Here is a 12,328-nt window from a genome sequence, read left to right as displayed (position 1 = left end):
CGTGCCCTAAACACCTCCCTCGGTAGGGTTTCGGGTGGCATCCTGACCAGATGCCCGAACCACCTCATCTGGCTCCTCTCGATGTGGAGGAGCAGTGGCTTTACTTTGAGTTCCTCCTGGATGACAGACCTTCTCACCCTATCTCTAAGGGAGAGCCTCGCCACACGGCGGTGGAAACTCATTCCGGCCGCTGGTCTTACCTTTTCGGTCATGACCCAAAGTTCATGACCATAGATGAGGATGGGAACGTAGATCGACCAGTAAATTGAGAGCTTTGCTTTCCAGCTCAGCTCCTTTTTCACCACAACGAATCTGTACAACGTCCTCATTACTGAAGACACCGCACCGATGCGCCTTTAGATCTCACGATCCACTCTTCCCTCACTCGTGAACAAGACTCCTAGGTACTTGAACTCCTCCACTTGGGGCAGGGTCTCCTCCCCAACCCGGAGATGGCACTCCACTTTTTTCCGGGGTCCATGTAATTCAATTCATGGTAAAACTATATACTATCGGCATAATATAGTCATCACACAAGTTAATCATCAGAGTATATACATTGAATTATTTACAGTTTTTACTATCTGTGTGGGGGGTTAGGTTTGGTTGATATCAGCATTTCAGTCATCAACAATTGCATCATCTGAGAAATGAACATTGAGACAGTATAGGTCTGACTTCGTAGTATATGTACAGCAAGCAGTGAACATAGTGAGCTCAGAAAGCTTAAGAACAAGTATATATATTTGATTATTTTCAATCCGGGTAGGTGGGACGTGGAGGGGGGAGGGATTATTAGATCGGTGGTTTTCAAATTTGTCCACCGAGTACCACTTCAGAAAACTCTTGGTTTTCCAAGTACCATCATAGTGACCGACATCAAAACACAGTGGCGTGGTAGGCCTGAGTATTCACTAAAAAAAATGTATTTTGTTTGTGCTCCCTCCTGATGCATGATGCAATTAGCCAATTAGCAATTCGTACTGGTCATTATTAAGAGACAATTTCCACCTTTTGCCATCGCAGCCTGTAGCTACCAACGACAGAAAACCGTCTTGTCAGTGGGAACTGGAAGAAACAGCTAAAAGAAAACAGCTAACGTGATCTATAAAGCAAACTATAACCTGCTACCCAAGAACGTACAACAATTCTTCTCAACAAAATAGGAGAAATATAACCTGAGAGGAAAATTTAATTTAAAACATTTGTATGCTTGTACAACATTTAAAACCTTTAGTACAGTACTCTATTTATTTATAGCTGCACTTTATTGCTGTTTTATCCTGCACTACTATGAGCTAATACAACAAAATGTTGTTCTTATCTGTTCTGCCAAGTTCAAATTTGAATGACAATAAAAGGAAGTCTAAGTTTAAAACTTTTAGTTTATCAGTATGTGGAATTAAATTATGTCACGGATTAACCAAATAAATCAAACTAAGCATTAATATGATTCAGTTTAGGACACTGTTTAAACAACAAATGCTCACAAAGTACACAGAACAACAATTATGATAAACATCTTGAACCTTTTTTTTTTTATTAAGACAAGTATTCTTTATTTATTTAATATTTCAATGCTTACTATGGTATATTATTTATTTATAACTTATTTGTTCACTGTTCTGTTACAGAGAACAAGGAAATTGAATAAAACTGCTATGAAAGCTCTGCTTCTTCCTACTCCTTTTCGGTCGTGCTGTAATAAAACAACTGGAAATGTGTGATACATTACATTCTATCGTATGCATGTTCAAAATAACTTGAACTGAACGCGTATGTATGCTGCATATGGCTACCCAGAAGCACTTGCAAACTTTTCAAAATGATTAATTTGTATTTCCTTAAAGATTTTCATGTCATTGGTTGATAAGATATTGTGGGTAGTATTTCACGTTTTTAATATCTAACAGACGGGATTCTCTGTATATGTTATATTCTACGTATAGTTTATTCAATCTTTAACAGTGGTGGTTTCCCACGGCTTTGAAGGCATTTTTACATGCAGTTTTCTGTGCTATAGTTTTTGGTTTGCATTTGTTCTGTGTATTGATTAGCTTGAAGGCTGGGAAAGGGCAGACTTAAGCGCCGACTGTGGAGAACATTGGTTCCTACACGTGTTGAGTGATAGAAATGACGCAGTCAAACGGTTCTGTTTGTGTCTTAATGATTTATTTTGATGTTAACTTTGGCCTACAGTAGTCTGATTGTAACGACTTCCATTGAAGTCTGATAACTGTTTGAGTCACATCGTACAATAGAAAATTAAGTGATTCTTTGGCATACCACTAAATGGAGCCTGTGTACCACTAGTGAATGAGATGCCCCTAATTTTTAGTGAGAACTTTATTTTCCATGCGTGTGATTTCAGTGGCTGAGTCAACAGGCAGCAGGCAGACATGTATGCCTCCAATAAATACAGCTCCCGTGGACCGGCTCTCATCCCACGCATGAAAACCAAGCACCGCATATACTACATCACCCTCTTCTCCGTGGTGTTGCTTGGTCTTATTGCCACTGGGATGTTCCAGTTCTGGCCTCACTCCATTGAATCCTCAGCTGACTGGACTGTGGACAAACGCAGCGTTCATGATGCTCCTCTGGTGCGCCTCCCAGTCTCTAGCCCTATTCCTGAGAGAGGGGACCTCAGCTGTCGCATGCACACTTGTTTTGATGTGTACAGATGTGGCTACAATCCAAAGAACCGAATTAAAGTAAGTCCTGCACCTGTTCACACTTGGCACACCCCTTTGAGATTCGTCACTGATGATTGTTGTCTATGCTTAGGTTTACATCTACCCGCTGCAGAGGTTTGTAGATGAACTTGGGGTTCCAATCAGCAGCACTGGACTGTCACGAGAATATAACGATCTACTTAGCGCCATCTCGGATAGTGACTTCTACACCGATGATGTCAACAGGGCTTGTCTTTTTATCCCATCGACGGACGTTCTTAACCAAAACTCTTTGCGTATCAGAGAGACTGCACAGGCTCTGGCAATGCTACCCAGGTACATTTCACTGTTGTCATTTGTCTGCTCAAACAGCTAACAAAATTATGTAGTTGTCTTGAACCATCTTTAAATATTGAGGTCATTAAGACCGAAGTCTAACTAAAGGTATAATGACTACCGTACTTTCCGGACCATAAGGTTTACCAGATTATAAAGTGCACTGCAGATGAATGGTCTATTTTTTTCATATATATATATAAAGCGCACCAGATTATAGGGCGCATTAAAGGAGTCATATTATTTAATTTTTTTTCTAAAGTGAAAACACTTCCTTGTGTTCTACATAACATGTAATGGTAGTTATTTGGTCAAAATGTTGCATAGATTATGTTTTACAGATCATCTTTAAGCCGCTTGCTGACAGTCTCTTCCGGATGCACTGTTTAGTGGGCGGTCTTATTTACGTGGCTAACCTTCGGCAGCGTCTTCTCTCGGTCATCTTTGTTGTAGCGGTGTAGCGTGCAAGGATGGGAGTGGAAGAAGTGTCAAAAAATTAAGCTAACTGTTTTAATGACATTCAGACTTTACTTAAATCAATATCGTAGCAGCATCTCCTCATCCGTAAACAACAACAACGCGGGAAATGTGTCCCATAAAAAAAAACGTCAGACCGGAACTCTCTAATACCCAAAGTTCCTTGGGTGAATAATGTAAACTCACAACACCGGTATGGTTTAGCGCTTAAATGACGAGTTTGCTGACGGATATAAGTAAGAACTTTACACTACTTTATATTAGAAATGGTAACAGCGGAGGATGAATGTCCCATAACAAGAAGATAGAGAAAAAAAAGAAGCTTATCGACTACGATACAGACTACAAAGACAGACGCGTGAAATTTTACAGGATTTATGCAGATCCCAAATACAGACCAGCAGGTACCAGAAGGGAAGAAAAGTTGCTTTTGCATCATGTTGCGAAACAACAAAACAGATAATATGTCTTACCTTTTACACACACCATAATAATACTCGTATGTTGAAGCACAGTACAATCCACCAAGCGGTGCGGCTTCATAGCTTACCAAAGTCAAACTAAAACACGTTGATAGATTTTTGAGACCCATATGTAATGTTCTATATTTTCTATGGAACATATACAATGTTGGTGTTGTTTACTTGAATCATATTGCCATCATATTGCAGTATTGCTTATGTTTGACTGCCATCTACTGGTCATACTTATCATTACACCATGTACCAAATAAAATTATTCGAGGTCGGCAAGCAAAACCAGAATTATTCTGTACATAAGGTTGTAGGCGCACTGTCAAATTTTGTGGAAAAAAAAAGGATTTTAAGTGTGCCATATAGTCCGGAAAATAAGGTAGTTAAATATTTGTTATATGTTGTTTTTGTATATAGGTCAAATTATGTTTCTCATTGCATTGATTGCCTGGTGGTATTTTTTTTAGGTGGAACAAAGGAATGAACCATCTACTTTTTAACATGTTGCCAGGGGGGCCCCCAGACTACAACACTGCTTTGGACGTTCCCAGGGACAGGTAGCTACATCCTGAACTAGCATTGTTTTATAGTCAGTCGACCATCTGGTATTGTTTATAACATACAAGACATAACACTGAATTTTGATGCATTGGTTCGATTTCACAAACAAGCCAATCGCAAGTGTACATATACAAATGTCCTATTAGTTTATTTGAACGTTTCTTAATTAAGCAAATGTTTTATAAGGTGCAGGTTAGGACATGGGGAACAATTTCAAAAGCTCAATATTAGCCTGCTTTTTCCATTTTAAACCTATTGTGTTTGGTGTCATTGTCCTGCAAATCTACAAAAATGTACGCATTTGTGTATTCCATTTTAACCATTGAATAGGCTTAAACCATTGTACATGGTGTGACGTGCACCTTCAAAAAAGTCAAACCTTGCAGACTGTAAAGGCATTGATTGATTGGTTCTCTTGTAGTGGAACATTATTTCCTGTGTATTAGGGATGTAACAATAAACAATATTAATGATGACCTTTGTAAAACTCCCGATGGTTGTTATTATTACAGTTTTAAATTAATATGATCATCTACGATGGATGATCAAAAATTATGATTGATAATCACACAATGATAAACTCACTGACTGACTAGCGCAAGCCTATATGCTAACATAAATACGAGACATTAACGTCTTTCCCCTTTCCCCATTATGAAACAACATAACCCAATCTAAACTTAAATACAAATATTACTGTGTGAGCAATGAAGATATACAATTGTACACACTGAACATACACACTGTGCTCTTTTAGGGCAGTGTGATCAATCTATTGTCACTACCTGTCGTGTCAGGTCTGACATGTTCTTGTGTTTCTTAGCTTTCTATAGTTGTTTCTCTTCCGGTGCTCTGATTTCTATTCACTCTGGTTTCACCACTCTGGCCTGAGTGTGGTTTCTCATCACCTGTCCCTGATTGGCAGCCTGAGCACACCTGTCCGTGGTTGCCGATCAGGCTCTTATAAGCCAGCCTGCCCTTCAGTCAGGGGTGGAAGATTGTCTTGGTTACGGACAATGTTACATGTGTTGTTGAACTCCTGGTTAAACAATTAAATACTTGTCCTACCTACACATCGCCCTCATGTCTCCTGCATCTTGGGGTCAAAACTGCAGCAGCAATGCACACTCATGACATATATATTCAAGGAGTGTGACTGAGGTGTTTCTATGGTGTGTTCAAGGACCGCTGCACAGAATAGGGACACCATAATGTATTTTACAAACCCTGTTTCCATATGAGTTGGGAAATTGTGTTGGATGTAGATATAAACGGAATACATCCATCCATCTTCTACCGCTTATTCCATTTGGGGTGGCGGGGGGCGCTGGTGCCTATCTCAGCTGCATTTGGGCGTAAGGCGGCGTACACCCTGGACAAGTCGCCACCTCATCGCAGGGCCAACACAGATAGACAGACAAAATTCACACTCACATTCACACACTAGGGACCATTTAGTGTTGCCAATAAACCTATCCCCTGGTGCATGTCTTTGGAAGTGGGAGGAAGCCGGAGTACCCGAAGGGAACCTCCGCAGTCACGGGGAAGACATGCAAACTCCACACAGAAAGATCCCGAGCCCAACCGGGATTGAACCCAGGACTACTCATGACCTTTGTATTGTGAGGCAGATGCACTAACCCTTCTGCCACCGGAATACAATGATTTGCAAATAATTTTCAATATGGAAGTAGTGTCAAAGCGCTTTGAGTACCTTTAAGGTAGAAAAGCGCTATACAAGTACAACCCATTTAATTTAATTTAACCCATATTCAGTTGAATATGCTACAAAGACAACATATTTGATGTTCAAACTGATAAACATTTTTTTTTGTGCAAATAATCATTAACTTTAGAATTTGATGCCAGCAACACGTGACAAAGAAGTCGGGAAAGGTGGCAATAAATAATGACAAAGTTGAGGAATGCTCATCAAAATTTTATTTGGAACATCCCACAGGGACAGTGTGGCGAAGTTGGTAGAGTGACTGTGCCAGTAATCTGAGGGTTACTGGTTCAATCCCCACCTTCTACCATCCTTGTCACGTCTGTTGTGTCCTTGGGCAAGACACTTCACCCTTGCTCCTGATGGGTCCTGGTGAGCGCCTTGCATGGCAGCTCCCGCCATCAGTGTGTGAATGGGCGAATGTGGAAATACTGTCAAAGTGCTTTGGGCTCCTTAAAAAGGGGTAGTAAAGCGCTATACAAGTACAACCCATTTACCATTTACCACAGGTGTGCAGGCTAATTGGGAACAGGTGGGTGCCATGATTGGGTATAAAAACATCTTCCCAAAAAATGCTCAGTCTTTCACAAGAAAGGATGGGGAGAGGTACACACAGCCCTTTGTCCACAACTGCCTGAGCGGATAGTCAAACAGTTTAAGAACAACGTTTCTCAAAGTGCAGTTGCAAGAAATTTAAGGATTTCAACATCTACGGTCTATAATATCATCAAAAGGTTCAGAGAATCTGGAGAAATCACTCCACGAAAGCGGCATGGCCGGAAACCAACATTGAATGACCGTGACCTTCGATCCCTCAGACGGCACTGTATCAAAAACCAACATCAATCTCTAAAGGATATCACCACATGGGCTCAGGAACACTTCAGAAAACCACTGTCACTAAATACAGTTCGTCGCTACATCTGTAAGTGCAAGTTAAAGTTCTACTATGCAAAGCGAAAGCCATTTATCAACAACATCCAGAAACGCCGCCGGCTTCTCGGGGCCAGAGATCATCGAAGATGGACTGATGCAAATTGGAAAAATGTTCTGTGGTCTGACGAGTCCACATTTCAGATTGTTTTTGGAAATATTCGACATTGTGTCATCCAGACCAAACGGGAAGCGAACCATCCAAACTGTTATCGATGCAAAGTTGAAAAGCCAGCATCTGTGATGGTATGGGGGTCCATTAGTGCCCAAGGAATGGGTAACTTACACATCTGTGAAGGCACCATTAATGCTGAAAGGTACATACAGGTTTTGGAACAACATATGCTGCCATCTATGCGCCTTTTTTTTTTTCATGCAAGACAATGCCAAGCCACATTCAGCACGTGTTACAACAGCGTGGCTTTGTAAAAAAAAAAAGAGTTCGGGTACTTTCCTGTTCTGCCTGCAGTCCAGACCCCTCTCCCATCGAAAATGTGTGGCGCATTATGAAGCGTAAAATACGACAGCAGAGACCCTGGACTGTTGAACGACTTAAGCTGTACATCAAAGCTTCAACAATTAGTTTCCTCAGTTCCCAAACGTTTGTTGAGTGTTGTCAAAAAAAAGGTGATGTAACACAGTGGTGAATATGCCCTTTCCCAACTACTTCGGCACATGTTGCAGCCATGAAATTCTAAGTTAAATATTATTTGCAAAAAAATAAAAAATAAAAGTTTATGAGATCTGAACATCAACTATCTTGTCTTTGTAACATATTCAACTGAATATGGGTTGAAAAGGATTTGCAAATCATTGTATTCCGTTTATATTTACATCTAACACAATTTCCCAACTCATATGGAAATTAGGTTTGTACATGTTAGTAAGTGGAACAATAGCACAGTAGTTATAAGCTCATATGTTTAAGTGTCTGATAGCATCCCCAGATGATCTCCTTTGACTGTTGTGTTTAAAAATATATACTATATATATATAATAACTAATTGTATGGTTCAAGGCATGTCACTAAAGAATAATTGATTGTTGATTCATGTGCGGACCCTAATGTGTTGCACAAGTAGAGCACACATGTAATAAATCACTTCCAGAATGTGAAATATATATTTACAAATAGCTACAAATAGATATCCTGTACATTAAAGTGAAATTTGATGGCATATGTGAGACCACAAACAATACATTCAGATGTAAGGAATTTCCTGCTCTTCTCCAGAGAGTCTGTTTGACTTGGATCCTAAACAGAACCAGCTGTGGTAAGATTTTCATTGTATTTGCCCTTCAGTCATTTTGCCTTTGAGCTGGAATACCAAAAAAACACTTCACTCAAAGTGCCAGTGATCCATATACATTTTGTGAAAATGGGAACAAATGGAAGACATATGTTTTTGCTTTTTGTGTGTGTTTAAATGTACCAAATGTAGAGTTATTTGTCTTACTTTTAGAGCACTGCTGGCTGGTGGTGGTTTCTCTACCTGGACCTACAGACAGGGTTATGATGTCAGCATTCCAGTTTACAGTCCTCTCTCTGCTGATGTGGAGCTTCCTGAGAGACAACCAGGGTGAGCGTTTTACTCATACAGTAGTACTTATACACTTCAGTTTTTTTTCTTGACGTAATGAATAATAACAAATAATGACAAACCGAAGAATATTGCCAGCTTGATGAGGTAAAGTTTTGCCCTCATCTAGATTCCCTGTTAATATAATGCAATTCATATGTTTACATGAGCACATGCAGTAAACTAACCAGATGAGATTGGACAGACATGCAACAGTCTGAACATGTTAGGTACATTTTGCTTGTGTCTAGTTAAAGTTGCGGCCAAATGTGTTTTACATGAGGATGTGAGTGTGAAATCCTGTGAATGGTTATTTTTTTATTTGTACCCTGTCATTTACTGGCGATCAGTCCTCAGTTGGGATGTTCTGATCAGTGTTTTATCTTGCTTATTCCGATATGCCAGCTATCCCTTAGTGAGATTGGATGATGATGATACCGATACTAATCACGTGTATTAACTGCAATTTTTTAAATGTATTTATGGTATCCTGTAGTGATAAAGAAATTACTTTAAATATCCATCCATCCATCCATCCATTTCCTACCGCTTATTCCCTTTCGGGGTCGCGGGGGGTGCTGGCGCCTATCTCATAGATACTTAATATACAAAGAATTGCAGGTGTTTATTTCCTGTTAAATAAGTTAATATTAGCTTTGAGGAACGGCTCCACACTCTAAATGGAGACACAATTAGTTGCTAGCTGCTGGTCAGCTGTGGAAGTACAAATAAATAAAGTGTCAGCTAGAGAGAACAGCGTTTATAATTGGCAATAAAAAAATTCATTAATCAGTAGGGATGTAACGGAATCAAAAATCTTATGGCACGATATTATCATGGTATTAAGGCTATGGTACAATATTATTGTGGTATATGTCCAAAAAAACCCAAGACATTTTTTAAATGCTATAATGTGTAAAATGAAGTGGTAGGATTGTTTCCTATAAACACACTTACTGTAATCGAACACAAACATAATGCTAATATGTTTTAATCATATTTATTTTTACAAACATGTATTTTTAAGTGCAAATAATTGTGCAGGAGCATCCACTGTTTCAAGCAAGTACTAATTGACACTTACATATTGTGACAATGTAAACATTCAGTGTAAAACAATAATGTTCACTCAAGTCTTTCAACTTTTACTCTTCTGAGAAGCAGTATCCTCAACAGTTTGGATAATGCTGTTTTTCAGAAAAGCTAACTAACAATTTTACTTTTAATGGTGTAAATACCTCACAAACTGATGTTTAGCTTTGTTGGTTTCCTATATCTTTTCTGGGTGACGGTTTATGATGTGGCGACTTGTCCAGCCTCCAGGGTGCCCGAGTGCAGCCCCACCCTCGGCGACAAAGAGAGACAAGCAGTAAAATGGATGGATTAAGGATTTATCAAGTAGATTTTTAGTTAAGTCATATTTCCTAGAGTGTGTCAGTATAGCTTGAAAACGCTTGAGAAGAAAGTAGTTGGCTTTGCTTTGAATAACGCAGACTCCCTTACCTCTGTCAAAAAGAGTATGCTTTCACCAGAGTTTGTCTGTTTGTTAGCAACGTAACTCAAAGAGCTATGAACAGGTTTTGATGACATTTGATGTCCAAAGAAACAATTCCTTCCATGCCCCCGCCTCGTCGACCCCGCGCTGCGCAAAGGGTTTTGGGAGATGTAGTCTGTTTTCAGTCCCAGTCCACGCTGGAGTGCTGGAAAAAAAATACACACTTTTTGTTTGATATCATCACTTGTCACGGCATTATTGGGAAGACTTTGAAACCGACATACCGAAGTACCTACAACACCGTGACATCACTAATAATCAGCAATGGCTATCACAAAAATACTTAGAAAATATACTTACTTCTTGTCACATCTCTAGTCCACTGAGTACTCTGCCTCTGTTAAAAGTTGCTTTCATGTTCAAAGTAAACTGGGATAGGCTCCAGCTCACCCGTGTCCTGAAGCAGTAGAAAATAAATACATGTACGGTTTTTATGTCACAGCTAGGAAAGATGCAGCTTTAACCTGTACTCAACTAGATATATGGCGAATTTTAGTCAAAAAAAACTTCTTTTAGTTGTTCCCAAATAATTATAAAAGACCCTGAAATGAACAGGAAAACCTGGAAACAAAAAACAATTAAGTCCAGAGACAACATGAAAAACTTGACTCCTCTGAAGTCATATGTTGCTCATGCCCATGTATTCTGTGTCATGAAAATAGGCTCGCACTCCAGTCACTATCACTTGCCATTTTTCAGGCCTCGCCGCTTCTTTATCCTGTCCTCTCAAACTGCCATTCACCGAGAGTACCGGGGTGAACTGGAACGCCTTAAGGAAGAAAACGGCGAAGCTCTCCTCCTTCTGGACAAGTGTAGCAACCTTTCTCAGGGAGCTGCCTCGACACGAAAGCGCTGCTACAAGGGGCAAGTGTACGACTATCCACAGATCTTGCAGGTGGGACGACAAACAACGGCATTAAAACATTTTTAATTGTCATGTTTTTAAAACACACTATGTTTGCTAAATGTCTATATAGGAATCCTCCTTTTGTGTGGTCTTAAGGGGGGCTCGTTTGGGACAAGCTGCTCTCAGTGATGTTCTACAAGCGGGTTGTGTCCCCGTCATCCTCGCTGACTCCTACATTCTACCTTTCTCAGAAGTTCTCGACTGGAAAAGGTCTGACCAATTCAATGTTACTGCCATTAAGCGAGAAAATAATGTGAGTCATTATTTTGTGATCATTTATTTTTCTGGCATAGAGCATCTGTGGTTATTCCAGAGGAGAAGCTGTCTGAGATGTACACCATCTTAAAGAGTATTCCGCACAGACAAGTAGAGGAGATGCAGAGACAGGTATGTAGTCTTCTCATCTCCCTTTACTCTTTCAACATTTCAATCTGTCCAATTGAATAAATAGCAAACACCCTCTTTACCCCGTCCATACATTGTATTCTAATCTTCATTTTTCAGTCAGTTGAATTTTGATAAAAGTAATTTTGACATGTGCTGCCTTTTTGTGCTGTTAACCAGTTTTGCCAGCAGAGGGCTCAATAGCCTTTGCATTGAAAGTGTTGCATTGCAGTCAAGTGCATCAATGACCATACAACTAGTTTACTCTGAATTAATGTAAAGCTGGTCTAAAGTTAAAAATAGACAGATTGATGGCAGGTGTCAGCCAAGTCTAACTGGCTCAGTAAATTCCAATTCATACAATTTCATAGATAGTTTTAGTAACATTAACTGTGCACAAACGAGTGCTTGTTTCCTTGAGGTTAGAATCATGAGGTTAACATAAACTGGTTGTGCAGGCAAACATATCTAATGTGTCTGCTTTCAGTGAAAATATTTTGACAACAGGTCAAGGTAACGTACTAATACATGCACAGTAATGCATAATTCCTCGTGACCAGCTGACTTTACTTCGCTGCTGTTTTTGATTAAATCCAAATCGCTAATGATCGCCTGCTTCTCGCCACGGCTCACTCAGTGGCTTGCAGCGCACTTCTTTAGGTGCAGTCATCTGTCACACACTTGACAAGTAGACTTAAACAAAGACTTCTGTACTCCAAAC

General features: G+C 39.8%; 1 protein-coding gene across 2 annotated transcripts in view; it reads left to right on the top strand.

Moving 5' to 3' along the window:
- ext2 (exostosin glycosyltransferase 2) overlaps window positions 1-12,328 on the top strand; it is a 35,422-nt gene that overhangs the window by 1,451 nt on the left and 21,643 nt on the right. For both annotated transcript variants that reach the window (XM_061887013.1, XM_061887014.1), the window contains exons 2-8: window positions 2,372-2,714; window positions 2,788-3,011; window positions 4,429-4,518; window positions 8,645-8,761; window positions 11,016-11,211; window positions 11,294-11,433; window positions 11,517-11,610. In XM_061887013.1, the coding sequence (XP_061742997.1) occupies window positions 2,400-2,714; window positions 2,788-3,011; window positions 4,429-4,518; window positions 8,645-8,761; window positions 11,016-11,211; window positions 11,294-11,433; window positions 11,517-11,610 (1,176 nt within the window). In that variant the 5' untranslated portion in view covers window positions 2,372-2,399. The remainder of the gene's footprint in view (window positions 1-2,371; window positions 2,715-2,787; window positions 3,012-4,428; window positions 4,519-8,644; window positions 8,762-11,015; window positions 11,212-11,293; window positions 11,434-11,516; window positions 11,611-12,328) is intronic.

The sequence above is a fragment of the Nerophis ophidion genome, linkage group LG25 (assembly GCF_033978795.1).
Source record: "Nerophis ophidion isolate RoL-2023_Sa linkage group LG25, RoL_Noph_v1.0, whole genome shotgun sequence".
In the NCBI taxonomy this organism is placed as follows: domain Eukaryota; kingdom Metazoa; phylum Chordata; class Actinopteri; order Syngnathiformes; family Syngnathidae; genus Nerophis; species Nerophis ophidion.
Note: the sequence above shows the minus strand (reverse complement) of the source record. Positions and strands in the feature narration are given on the sequence as shown.